Source organism: Tasmannia lanceolata, unplaced genomic scaffold, assembly GCF_043159265.1.
Source record: "Tasmannia lanceolata isolate RefF3 unplaced genomic scaffold, GAP_Taslan_0.1 ptg000002l, whole genome shotgun sequence".
In the NCBI taxonomy this organism is placed as follows: Eukaryota; Viridiplantae; Streptophyta; class Magnoliopsida; order Canellales; family Winteraceae; genus Tasmannia; species Tasmannia lanceolata.
This window is the reverse complement of record NW_027518679.1, coordinates 48,361,225-48,375,011: the sequence shown is the minus strand read 5'-3', so window position 1 is coordinate 48,375,011 and position 13,787 is coordinate 48,361,225. Positions and strand designations below refer to the sequence as shown.

The following is a 13,787-nucleotide window of genomic DNA, read 5'->3' as shown; positions in this document are numbered from 1 at the left end:
ACGGCATCAACATCACTAACGATAACCCATATATCATTCCCCGATTCAAATCCTTCTTACATAAAAAGTTTCATATCAATGACCTTGGCAAAATATTCCCTTGGTATTGAGGTGGCCCGTTCTCAGAAAGGGTTATTTCTTTCACAGCGAAAATATACATTGGAAATTTTAAACAATGCTGGTCTTCTCAAAGCCAAGACTTCACATTCCCCAATGGAGCAGAACTTAAAGCTCACACCAAATGTTGGTGTACATTCCTTGTATAGTATCATGTAATTCTCTGTATTTCTTTATATGTTTGTGCATCCCTTGATTGAGGGGATTTATACCTCTTTACATCCCTTGACTTTGAAGATTTGATTTTGTAAACAACTCTATAAATATGTACGTTCACTGGTGAAGTAATACAACGGTTCTTATTAAATTTTCATAAAGATGATCCTTTCAGGCAAATAACGTAATATCCACACTGAGGAGTATGATGTAGTTAGAACCTGAGCAACCAGTCATGTGACTAATCTCATAAAGAGTCTGTCAAAGGAATTGAAAAGCACACACACAAACACACACATATCATCTATTTTAAGAATGTATGATTAGCAAGAAGATTATTGATTCGGATCTTGTAATGACCAGCCGGTCGAGATAACTAGTCTCATAACAAATCCATTTGGGTCCCAAATTCTTTAATGCCAGACAACTTGTCAAGAAAAATAGTAGCACGTGGGTCTCCCTAGCAGGACAAATCAAGAATCGGAAATGAGAATTAAAAATTGAGGAATGCTAAACTCGGGGCGCTCTTGCGATGGTGCATTTAACATGCATCTTTTCACATTTACTCTACTATAAATTCTCTATAGTGATGTATATCCAATAGGGCGCCCTTTCATCCCATTTTTGCAAGGGCACCCCTGAGTTTAGCATTCCTCTTAAAAATTAGAGATAAGCTTTGAATTAATACCCATCAGCTCGATTATCATAATGTACGCTTCAACAAAGACAAAGTGACAAAAAAAACAATAAAATAGAGAATCTGAAACGAATGTGGGTTATTCAATCTGTTTAGAAAGGATTATAAGCTAAAATATCTATGATTTCATGCCTTTTATCTCAGTAACGAGAACGCAGAAAACAGAGATCGAGTGAGATCAGCATATCCTTTATTTATTCTTTTATTAACTGAAGGCGAGAACAGATTTTGATTAAATGAGGGCCAGGTTGGATACATAATAACAAATGTTTTTGCACATACATAAAATATGAGTTTTTATGTGATGCCCGACCGTCAAGTAGCGTCGAAAAGCTACCGCTCTTGATATTTGATCTAACACCCGTACACTTTTTAAGAGGCTGCTGTTGGATCAAATATCAAGGCTCAAGGGTGATACTTTTGAAGTACCACCTTGACGCTACTTCACAGTCTGGCACCATATAATTTCTCTTATGAGATATTTTCACGTGTAACTTGCTTAACAGAATTCTATAAGTAATACTGTTTTCTTGTAATAGAGACACCTAGTCTGTTGTGGATAAGGGAATTTAAAAATAACAAATTTTAATATGAGAATGGACAGCCCAACAGAGATCCACGGTACCTAACTAGTAGACTAGGTGTCTCTATATATGTATGTAATGACATGTCTCTTTCTAGCATCACAAACACCATCCACCATTGCATGCAGAGATATTTTCTCAAAGGGAATTATTATCTCGCCAAGTCTTTCGATAAACATGCGCTCCACTTGTTTGTCGTATAGTATTGAAAGGGTTTAAAGAGCTTTTTGAGAACAGTAACATCCTCTGATATCCCCTTAAACACTACACGACAAACAAGTGGAGTGCTTGTTTATCGAAACACCTTGGCCCATATATCATATTCCTTTCTCAAATTATACTTGATCCTAAAATACTTCTAGACAATCTTTGGATAATAGATTAACATAAATATTATGATTTCTTCATTACTTAATGCCTTCTCTGGCAACCATAAAAAATATGAGAAAAGTACAGAATGCGGGCCGATGTTTAGTGAAAATAAGGATTGCGGGCACCTTTTAAAACAAAGAACAAAAAAAGGGCTAAACTTCAAAATCGGGTGGTCAAAAGACCCTGATACCCTTCTGACATCGACAGAGTCCTCCTTTTTCATTACTGCCTCTTAAATTGGCCTGATTCACGAGGCTTCTTTTGGTTTATTTAAATGTGTATTTGAACCGAGAGAACCTTGGGTTCGTTTCTATCTTGGCCGTCAGAAATAACTAGAGACGGATGGATCTTGACACGTGTTGGAAAACTTTTTGGAACCCCGACGTTATTGTACTTTTTGGAACACTGACGTTATCTTTTCTCACTTATCTTTTTGCTTAGAACGGTAGACGTTATCTCTTCACTTATCTTTTCAACACATGTCAGGCATCCATCCGTCTCTAGGTATTTCCGACGGCCAAGATAGAAATAATGGGTACGCCGGCGGAAAATAATGGTTACAGAGAGGGAAATAATAGGTACGCGGGCGGAAAATAATGGATACGCCGATGGAAATAATGGTTATAGAGAGGGAAATAATGGGTACACTGGCAGAAATAATGGGTACGCCGATGGAAATAATGGTTACAGATCGAGAGGGCAATAATGCGTACACCGATGGAAATAATGGTTACAGAGAGGGGAATAGTACACGCCGGCGGAAATAATGGGTACGCCGATGGAAATAATGGTTATAGAGAGGGGAATAATGAGTACGTCGGCGGGTACACTGGCGGAAATAATGGGTACGCCGATGGAAATAATGGTTACAGAGAGGGGAATAGGAATAATAGATACGCCGGCGGAAATAATGGGTACGCCGATGGAAATAATGATTATAGAGAGGGGAACGCCGGCGGAAATAATGGGTACGCCGATGGAAATAATGGTTACAGAGAGGGGAATAAGAATAATGGGTACGCCGGCCGAAATAATGGGTACAGAGAAGGGAATAATGGTTACAGATAGGGGTATTATTAGAATACGCCACTGTTTTATATTGATATCCACGTGTCGTGGATCCGACCGTCTATTCATATTGGCGACGACCAAGATTTAAAGGAACCCAAGGACTCTGGGTTCACAGAAAGATTTGAATCCAAACCAAACCGACTGTGTATAGAGCCGCTAGCATTCCAAAAAGGTTTTCAACACGTATCAGGCATCCATCCGTCTCTAGGTATTTCCGACGGCCAAGATAGAAACGTACCCAGGGTTCTGTGACTTCTGTCAGTTCAAACACTAGACGAATCAAAAGAACCTAGTGAAACACGCCACTGATGAAAAAGGAGGCTGAATAACGTTTATGTTGATGTCAGAAGGGTATCAGGGTCTTTTTCCAACCCGATTTTGAAGATTAGCCCATTTTTTGTTCTTGTTTTAAAAGGTGCTCGCAATCCGTATTTTCACTAAATATCGGCCCACATTCCGTACTTTTTTCCAAAAATATTTATTTTTGGGGCTATTCGTGAGTGATGGGCATGGGAGAGAGACTTCATAGGGTGGGAGTGAGGGGAGCATAAATAGATTATAAAACTCATAGAAACCACCAAAACAAAAAAACAAAAAAAGCTAAGTTTTAATAGGCAATCATTAGTTTTTAGGGATTTCATTCTCTCACCACTTAGTAGACATTCAATTCTGTCCCTCATTCCGTCTCAGTCCCTCTCACACAACTGGGCCCACAAGTATTCCATTAACCAAACATGTAATTGTTTTCCTCTTCCGAAAATTTTGAACCATACCTTGTCAATTAAATATCAAGGCTCTGTCCACGCAAATCCGCAGTTCCTTTATTCCATAAAACAAATGTAATATAAGCAATGATTAAGCTTATTATCAAATGAAAAAAGGTTAAAATCAACACAGATGTGGCATTAGTATTAGTTTTGCGAAATTGCCTGTACACTCCCCACATGTTGTTACAGGCCAGAAAGGCTCACTAGTGACAATTGGCTTGTATAAAATTTTTGTCCTTCCCATAACGAGTTGGATCAATCTGGATAGCCAACCTGTGGCCTAGATCGCACACCCGATCGGGATTTGATCATTGCTGCACCACTAGTGGCTATCCTATGGTCCAGATAGCACCCAATCACGCACTGACCATTACCACTCTATCCTACTGTCCAGATCACAGCCGATCAAGTCCAACCATCCAATGATGCCCGAGCACAATCCTGTGGTCCTGATCGTATTGGGTCGGGATCAATCATCATCTGAGCACACCGGTCATCAAGACCATGAACAGCAACTCATTTCCATTCTAGGAAAAATTAAGAAAAGTGCAAAATGTGCCAAAAAAAAAAAAAAGGAACTAGTGCCCCACTGACCACTGCCCATACCGTGCACGCAGACAATGCATTTATTTTAACACCTTCTCAGCCTTGTTCTTAGCATTGGGCTCGGTGAATTTCTTTTTGACACCTTTGTGCATCCTATTCCTAGATTTTTCAAGGGATTCCCTTACCATCAAACACGATTGCCTCTCAACTTGAGTAGCTTTGAAGGGAATATTAATTTGTCTGTCGGTATAGGTTTTAGGGATGGTGTATTTACCGGCCGACTAATTTGATGCTGCCCGTAAAAGGCTAGGCCGCCGAGGAGTCTTGTACACACTAAAAACGTGTAGTATGTTGGAGACTTGCTTCATCACTTTGGATTCACATGCAAAATGCATCAGATGTGGGATACAAGCCACTTGGTATATTTTTTTATTTTTTGTGTAGGCTGCCGGCTTAGTTGAGTTGAGTTGAGTATTTTTTTTTTTATTTTTTTTTTGTCCGTAGGCTCCATTTCTTTTGATCTGAAATGGGCCTAAAACAATTTGTAAGCCGACTTTTGCATGAGAGAGCAGTCACCTCAGATGAATTAAATGAATTAGACAAAATTTGAGCCTTATGTGGCTGCTCTCTCATGCAACAGCCGCTACACGAAATGCCTCTCTGGCAAATCCCTTAGAATTGTTTTCCATGTTTTTCCAACTGGGCTGTGTTCTTGGCAAACACTAATCTTACCTACGTAATCCCTTTAAAAAGAATCCATCTCTTTCACACTAAAGACACTAGGAACATTTCTCACGATTGGGCCTTTACATGGAAAGAGAACAGCCTTAACATGTAAAAGACCTAGAGAAGACATGTAAAAGAGGCCTAGATTCTCTAGGTCTTTTTCATATTGTTTTCTTGCTTCTTCAATCTCACAATGGCGTCATCGAATTCCACTTTTACATTTTCCAATGTATTTATCAAAATGCCTTCCTATTTGGATCATCTAATATGATCAAAATGATGATGTAAGTAGCAAGATAGATCATTAGGGCCCACATTATCACAGGGCATTGAGATGCACTGTTTGAGATATACCTTAACTAAGAGTTTTTATATGGTGTAAGCCCTTATAGTCCAATATTTCAAAAAGTATTGTACGTCTCACACTATAACCCTCCATTTGATGGGTCACAGCATAAATAGGATGTGCCCAAAAAATCTTTTCCATAGGATGATCCCACCGGTCTCCAATCTAGAGTGGTTTCCATAATCACTTCCATAGGACAAACTAATATTTTGTATCACAGGATAGGACTACTGGTCCCAAATGCTTTATGGATATTAATGAAATTTGTCATCTTTCAAAAAAAAAAATCTCACTTCCATAGGATGATCCTAGCCCTCCGATCGATAAAGGAACTGCATGTTATGGATACCTCTCTAGATTGGAGGGTTGGGATCATCCTATGGAATGATTTTTTGGGCACAGCCTATTTACGTTGTGTCCCATCAAATGGACAGTTTGGATCATCCTATGGTGTAAGCCGTACAATACTTTTTTATACTAGACTATACGGGCTTACACCATATACACACTTAACTATTATGCTAGGCAACTTCATGAAAAGTCATTTTGCCAATCGCTTTTGCAGGAGAGAGCAGCCACCTCATTTGATGACATGAATAAGACAAAATCTGCTAAAAAAGGAGCCCATGTGGCTGCTTTCCTACAAAAGTGAGCCGAAATATGGCTTTGTGGAAATTGGCCTAGCAAATCCCTAATTATTAAATGCTAATTAATGGAAAACAAGTCTCGAAAGGAACTCCTGTTTTGGTATTTTCTAAGGATTCGCCCTCTGTGCCTTATTATATATTTATATTGTGCTCGTGTGGCATGGCAAAGTTAGTCGTTTTTTATTAACAAAATGGATTTGGGTCTTCCTAGCAGTCTTGTTTGAGAATAAGTTGGCAATTTTGCCAAACGCATTTGGGAGTTCCTCTCTTTCACAAAACAAATGCATTAATATAGAGAAAAGTGTTCTTGCGCTGTAGTTGTTTATAACGCCTCCCATTGGTCGCCTTTTCTGGGCCGCAAAGGTGGGCCCGCAAAGGTGGACCCTCTAAACGAACCAATGGGAGGAGGTATAAACCACTTAAGCACAGATAACGTCCCTGCGCTGCAGCGCAGGAACACTTTTCTCTTCTTCTTTTTTTGAAATGGTGAATCATATTAGAATGGAAAGGGAAGCCCAAGGTGGGACAGCCCAATAGAACAGATTACAAGATAAGAAAGCAGAAACAGAAAAAACACAACAACAACTAAACAAGACATGGCTGATCAAGGGGGCTGATAATCAAACCATTGTAAAGAGTCACTATTCACACCCCTCTTGGCTAACAGATCAGCCTTCTCCTTGGCTGCCCTCCTCACATGCTTCAAGACAGCCGATGACCCTGATATAATCTCGTGGATCTCATTTATGAACGGCAAGAATCTTCATGTGGGACACTTTTCTCTTAATATATGTTGTTAAATAAGAAAAAAAATTAAAGTCAACCCATGTGGGACATTAGTGAAGGGCTACCAAATTGCTTTTGTAAAGTTGCCTTCACTCCAGCCCATTAAGTAAATCTATGAAATAATTGAACCCCTATTCTTCTCATTCAATAAATCTAATAATTTGGGCCACCTTAACCGACTCGCTTTAACATGTAACTATACCCTAGATTCCCTAGATCTTTTTTTTTTAAGAAAAAATTTAGCCTTTCCTCTCCTTTCCTTCTTCTGTGACACAATGGCACCACCAAAACTCCACCTTGACATTTTTCGAATTGATTTATCAAAATCATTTCTACTTAGATCTTCTAATATTTTCAAATGGTGATGTAAGTAAGGCCTTTTTTTTTTTTTTTTGGCTCACTTGTCAAGCAATTAGAGCATCAGGCCCATTCGTTCAAGTGGTACACATTTGTGGTGATCACAATCGTTCAAACGCAGGCAGCAAGATCGATGGTTCAGATGACTAGCCACATATATATCATGAATCAAATTTACAAAGGTTCAAGGACTAGAAAGCTAAGCTGAATTCCACTGAATTTAACCATAGATGGAGTAAACCCCATCAAATCATATGATTAGCGAAAATGGTGTCATGGACAAGTGACTTGACTGCGACGGAGGAAGCCAACGTTTTTTATTCCCTGCCATGATTATCGTTCATGATAGTCATAACATAAATTCAAACCCTTTGTCGTTTTGTTCCCTTTTCTCTTTATTCAATTTTCTCACTGTCTACTCTCACCTAACCAAGAATACATGGAAAGTTGTCTTTACGTAGTCGTAGTCCTCGGACCGAATCCCTGTTGCCATTATTGAGAGTATTTTGTATGCTAATGACATAAGAGTTTTCATGAATTTTCCCAATCTCTTTCACATACAAGGTCGAGGTCAAATGTGAACTTTTGATACCTTCTTTGGAATTAAAAAACCAAAGCAAAAAATATTTGCTATTACTCGTAAAAGATGGGAAATAATTAGAGGTAGAGAGAACGTTATTGCACACCAACCATAATTTCATATTCCTCGACAGCATTAGTTAGATGGAAATGGAAGACACAGTGATTATGAAAAAGATAGTGGCTGATAATTCCACCCCAGCTTGAATTCTATTTATTATATCTATATTTTATCTATCTTACATTATTTTATAATGTTGGAATAACAAGAACTAAAAATAACAACAATCTCATTTTCTACTACTATTAATATTTAAGTTACATGGAGGGTTTTGACACATGACAAAGAGGGTCTGAGGATGAGGATGAGGATCGTGTGAAGCTCCACAAATCCATATCGTTGTTGTAGTCTTGAGAGCTAAATCTGTTGGTAGAACGAAGGTGGTGTGGTAATGGAAGTTCATTTTCTGGGATTGAGCAAAAGGTGAGGTTTGGATCATTAAAGCACGCGAGTTGCTTCGATGTCTCGGCTTGGCCGTTGAGGTGGGATGCGACTAGCCTGTCTAAGACGGTCCAATCGCTAAGACCCTGTTCTGGATTGTAAACCGGGTTCAGATTAATATGGTTGGCATCAGAAGTTTCTCCATCTTGGATGATTTGAATATTGACTGGAGTGTAACAAGTTTGGCTGTTTGAATCATTGTGAAGAGATGGGAGAGTTGGACTTTCAAGTGGAGGGAGTTGCATGAATCTATCATGGACTCCGATGTTCGTCTCGATTGGCCGGAGAAATCTCATGTTGTTGTTGAAATTGTTGAAGCTATTGTGGCAGTTTGGGTCTGCTTCTTGCTTGCATGATCTTCCCATGTATTGAAGAATCTGGTCTAATGCGCCATCAGAGCTGGAATGGAGTAATTGGGTGTTCATTTCGCTGCTAATTGATGAGCTTTTAGGGCTGTCTAGGATCTTGTGATGGTTTTTCTTCTTGAAAACACGGCATACCACCCATCCGTCTTCTTGGGTCATCTCCCCCGCCAAGTTGGAGGCCTGAATTGTATCATATAACATGTATCAGAAAATATCTATTGAAATATAAATGGTTAATTAGATAATACCAACTTTAACAGCTTAAGCTTTTGGAGTCATTGGTTGTTTCATACGGTATCAGTGCTATTGCCTCACGGGAGGTCCTGAGTTCAAAACCCAACAATTCCTTGATATTAAAAATCCATGTGTACATCCAACCCAGAAGACGAGGGGCCACACGTGAAGGGTAATGGGTTGTTTCACAATATCTTATAGGATTACAAAACAACAAATAAGCAAGATGGCTTACATTTGATTGTGGGTTGGTGTCGATCTGATCATCAAGCCTGTATTCGTGCATGATCCAGTCGGATTTCTGGCCATGGGGTGCTCTTCCCTTGTAAAATACAAGAGTTTTCCTCATTCCAATTCGTTTGAATCCGCTATAGATGACCTTATCACGACCAGTGGCTTTCCAGAACCCGGCAGTTGTTGCGCGATTTGTTCGAGTGCCTGTTGGGTACTTCTTGTCTTTGTGACTGAAGAAGTACCAATCATTCTGTGGGGTGGATCCGATTTTGCACTTCTCTGCATAATTATAAAATAAACATGAGAAGAAGATTGGTTCACCCAAACTTCGATTTCAATATTCTATAATAATGTGAGACAAACAAAGTAAAGTTATTGAGGGAGCGCCTTGTATATCCCATGGCTCGAGCTTGTTAAGATCGACGTCTCGGATTACATCGAGGTCGATCTTCTCATAGGCCACCTTCTTCCTCAAGTAATAGTGAAGGAGCTCCTCCTCCGTTGGATGAAATCTGAATCCTGGAGGAACGCGAGATTGACCGTTCACGGAGAGACTCATCTCTTCCCTAAGTAGTAGATAGAATCTAACAATTGTAAGAAAGACGAAGAAATCACTAATAGAAGATGAGAAATGAGAAGGGGAAGCTGAAAGGCATTTAGGTGGAACTCATCCCAAAGGCCCAGCTTCTATTTTTTTTGGTTTTTGATAATAGGTAAAGGAAGAAGAAGAAGAAGAACAGAGAAAGAGAGAAGGTTGTTAGAAAAGAAGGAGACGTGGGGCAAAGAGGTGGCATGAAGGGAAATATTTATATCCACATGACATAAAGGACGAAATGCATAGGAAAAAGTTTTATATTTCATGGGCTTGGTGTACTTAGAGTGGGGTGATATAATAGGTTCGAGAAGAACCACCCACCTAGAGAGAGAGAGAGAGAGAGAGAGAGAGAGGTGTGTTGGGTTGGTGTGGTGGGGCCCAAAGAATGGGTCCCATCTAAAGCATTAGTGTGTGTAGGGGGCAGGCCTCCATCTGAAGGGCGACACTTGACCTTAAAATCTTGGAGAAAAGCAGACCTGAAACTAACACCATCCCAAAAGAATCTCAATACCTTATCACTCGTTTTTCTTATGTAACCACCGCAACAACAAGAGACCAAAGAGATGATGGAGTCGGAGGCATTGCGCTTTCATGGCCCCAACAATATTTCTACATCATGGAGAGAAAGAGAGAGAAGCTTACTTATTGCAAAGGAGAATTATGAAATATATAATATTTATTAACTTTTTTAACATTTTTTCCTCGTATTGATCTTAGTGTTTGTCTCTTTGTTGGGTGCTTCAGTTTTTCAATTTTTTTTAGATTATATAAGAATTCCCAAGATATTTGCATACATACGATACACGTTTCGATCTCTAATTGTCCCCCAATTGTGCCACATGACGTGATTATTGAACTGTCGATCAGAACATTGAACACCATTCAATCCGATGACCACACTTTGATCGGAGAAACAAATGCTTTGAAATCAATGGGTTCTCCTTCAAGGTTTGCCCATTGAGATTGATTCTCAATGTAACTGGGTATGGCGGTTGAGGAAGAACATGGCCCGAAATAAGAGAAATTCTAGTTGTAAGATATCTAATGAGACCGTAGCTGTAATTAAGACCACACACATATAATCCAAGCCCTTGATCAATGGAGCCTCATTTAGGATTCAACCATAAAAAGATAAAACTTAGATTTTTTGTAGTCTTCTACCTTCTAGATGAGATATTCTTATTGGGGGTGGGACCAGAGCCATGTGGGTCGATTCATGATAGTCTACAAGATCAACCTCTCGATGATACATGCACGCCCACTTATGGTCCTACATATTAATCATTAATAATAGCATTAATCCAGACTCCATAGTGAGACGCCTTAAAGACAAAACATGGACATATGGTGAAACTCCTTACAAAAGACAAAGTACCTGATGTCATTCTAGAGAAAGTTACGAAAGAGCCGACGTCATACAGCATGACCTTGGTTCGTTAGAAATCATACTGCATCTCAAACTTGCCGTCTCACTATATGAATCCCCCGTAAGGTATTTATGAGAATTTATATCGTGGATGGTCTGCACCCCCACTCCCCAAAAAAAAAAACAGTGGGGCCTACATTGTTTGGGTGATCTAAACCATTTGTTTTGTTGGGCCCTGATGTAGCAGAAAATCTTCTCCGTGGGATGATCTCAACCCTCCGATCTATGGAGGTTTTTATCCTATGCCGTCTCCTATAAACCTCACAAATCAAAGGGTTAGGAACATCCTATGGAAGAGAATTTCTGGGCACACCCTATCTACATCAGGGCCCAACAAACGAATGGTTTGAACCATCCAAAACATGTGGGGCCACTACTTTACGTTCATGCATGGCCGTCCACCAAATAATTTCTCGGAATTTATACCAAATTACCAATCAACCCAATCTCACTCGGGTTGAACCCGTCGGGTTCGGGTTGGGCCCCACCCAATCTGTACCCCTAGCTAATACCCATCAACCCAATCTCTCTCTCTCACCCATACACGTGTCCATTAGCTAGAAAAAAGTAAAGGGAGACAGAAAACAATTTCATTTCAAGGGTTCATACTCTCACAACACTTTCTGAACCAAACTCCTTTATTCAGAACCATATCCATTGGATGCTACAATTCCCAACGAACTTGACAACCAATGACAAGTTTAAATTTAAACGCATTTATCTATCAAATAAAGTAGGTATAACTCCATATCCCATGTAAATAAAAATCACACACATACACAAGCACACTCTTACTCTTACTTTCTCTCCCTCTGTGTATAACAGAAGCACCATCTTATTCAGTTATGGCCTTTTTCCTTCTCAATATTAATCATGCTCAGTTGTCCTGCAAATTCTATCGATAATAATGATTTTGGCCGACAATTGATGGAGCAACCACTTTTGTTAAACATCAACCGATGTGGATCTCCACATCACTTTGGGTAAGAGAGAGATAGTGGAAAATTCCGTTAAAATCAAAATGGGTTTGTAGAGATGATTGATCTCTCTCTTTTTTCCGCCATCACAGTTGACGATTTTTCCATATGGTGGGGTGTAACGTCTCACGGGGTGACATTTTCTAAGGGGACCTCAAATTTGTCAAAAGCCTTTCAGTATCAACACTCTGTATTACATACGAGAATATTCCTTTTAATTATTATTATTTCAACTCGTACCCATACATGTGTTCGACGTGTAAATTTGCATGGGAAGCAAAGACCAAAAACAAAATTGTGGTTGTTGTTGTATAAAAAATATCTCTTATGCGGCGTTAAAATCAAACTCCATGTCTTCCATTCCATTTCATTTCATTTCATTTCATTTCACAGGAATACGAACTATTCTGGAATGTTGGATTCCTCAAAACACCAAACAGATACAGCTAATTAGTGAGGAATGTTTCCTTCTTCTTTTTTTTCTTTTGCCACATCCACCTTCCTTTTTCTTTCTTTCAGACTACCAGGGAATCTACCACAGGAACCCATGAATTAAACATGTCCCAGCCATATTCTTTTAACACAGGGTGAATGAGATGCTAGAGGCCCACGCATAGGAAATATAAAAGATTATTTGAGGAGCTAATAAACCCATATATAGACTATGACTATAATTAATTACTATTTTTTTATGAGATAGTAAAGAAACAAATAAAGAAATGCAATAGATGGATAAATAATAAAAGGACGAAGCTTGTTGGGAAAGTTGCTTTGTTTCCAAATATGAATGGGAAAGTTGCTTTTAAGACATTAGGGGTCGATTTAGCACTACTCTAAGAATAACTGTAGCACTTTCAATTTCCAAAAAGATAGTACATGGTGATTTTTACCCAATCAAATGAGAGAATAAGAGGGGTATTTGAGACTTTTATTAACACTGAATGATTTCCAAAAAAGGGCAATTATAACATGATTTTTAACCAATGGGAGAGGGAAACAGAAGGGCATTTTTCAAAGCAAGGGAGAAAAAGAGTGATTTTAGGAGAAAACCCATTTTCTTCCTACCTATTGTTAGCCTCATCAACATTGGGATAATATTGAATTGTTAGTGCTATTTCTTTGAGAGAAGTTTTAGATATTTTGTTAAATTGGCATTTAAATTAGGGAAATGATTTCAGCGCTACCATGTTTTGATAAGATGCGTGAAGCATCTTATCGTTTAGTAATTAAAGAGCAATCAGAAGAATATTTTGGTTCTCAAAAAGCTCTTACTAGCTTTAAATACTAAACGACAAGATGTGTCGCGCATCTTTATCAAACCATAGTAGTACTGAAATCATTTCCCTTAAATTGAAGAGTCTTTACTGTATGGACTAAGAATTCCCTCATGCCTTGGATGATTCTCACTGTGAGTGAAATTCGTAGGGTTTTGAATTCGTACAAATTCAAGTTTCCCATGAATTTCTGAATTCAAACTTGGTGGTAAAATTTGTACGAACAAACATTTATTGCTCCGTTCGTATGTTTTCAAGATGTACGAACAGATCCAGATTCGTACGTAGGTACGAATTTCCAGTGAGCTATGCTTTTCAAAATTTTCAAAATCATACCAAAGTTTTCTGAATTTTCAACTGAGATTTCAAAAATAAGCAGATTTGTTTCATAAGACAAGGATTTCATTGACGTCGATGGTGCCTAACATC

General features: G+C 38.9%; 1 protein-coding gene across 1 annotated transcript; it reads right to left on the bottom strand.

Annotated features, from left to right (window-relative positions):
- Positions 1–7,917: 7,917 nt before the first annotated feature.
- Positions 7,918–9,922, bottom strand: NST1 (NAC (No Apical Meristem) domain transcriptional regulator superfamily protein). The gene is made up of 3 exons (XM_077390076.1): positions 9,474–9,922; positions 9,088–9,365; positions 7,918–8,798 (listed from the first exon to the last, which is right to left on the bottom strand). Exons 1-3 carry the CDS (start codon positions 9,643–9,645, stop codon positions 8,070–8,072), a joined length of 1,179 nt encoding a protein of 392 aa, XP_077246191.1. The 5' UTR covers positions 9,646–9,922; the 3' UTR covers positions 7,918–8,069.
- Between the last annotated feature and the right edge of the window lie 3,865 nt (positions 9,923–13,787).

Bases quoted from the DNA above. Each gene is read 5' to 3' on its own strand.
- NST1 (XM_077390076.1), bottom strand. From the start codon at position 9,645: ATGAGTCTCTCCGTGAACGGTCAATCTCGCGTTCCTCCAGGATTCAGA. The intron at 9,366-9,473 runs GCGCTCCCTCAA...ATAATTATGCAG, and splicing joins CGAGCCATGGGATATACAAG to AGAAGTGCAAAATCGGATCC. The intron at 8,799-9,087 runs GTAAGCCATCTT...GATACAATTCAG, and splicing joins ACACCAACCCACAATCAAAT to GCCTCCAACTTGGCGGGGGA.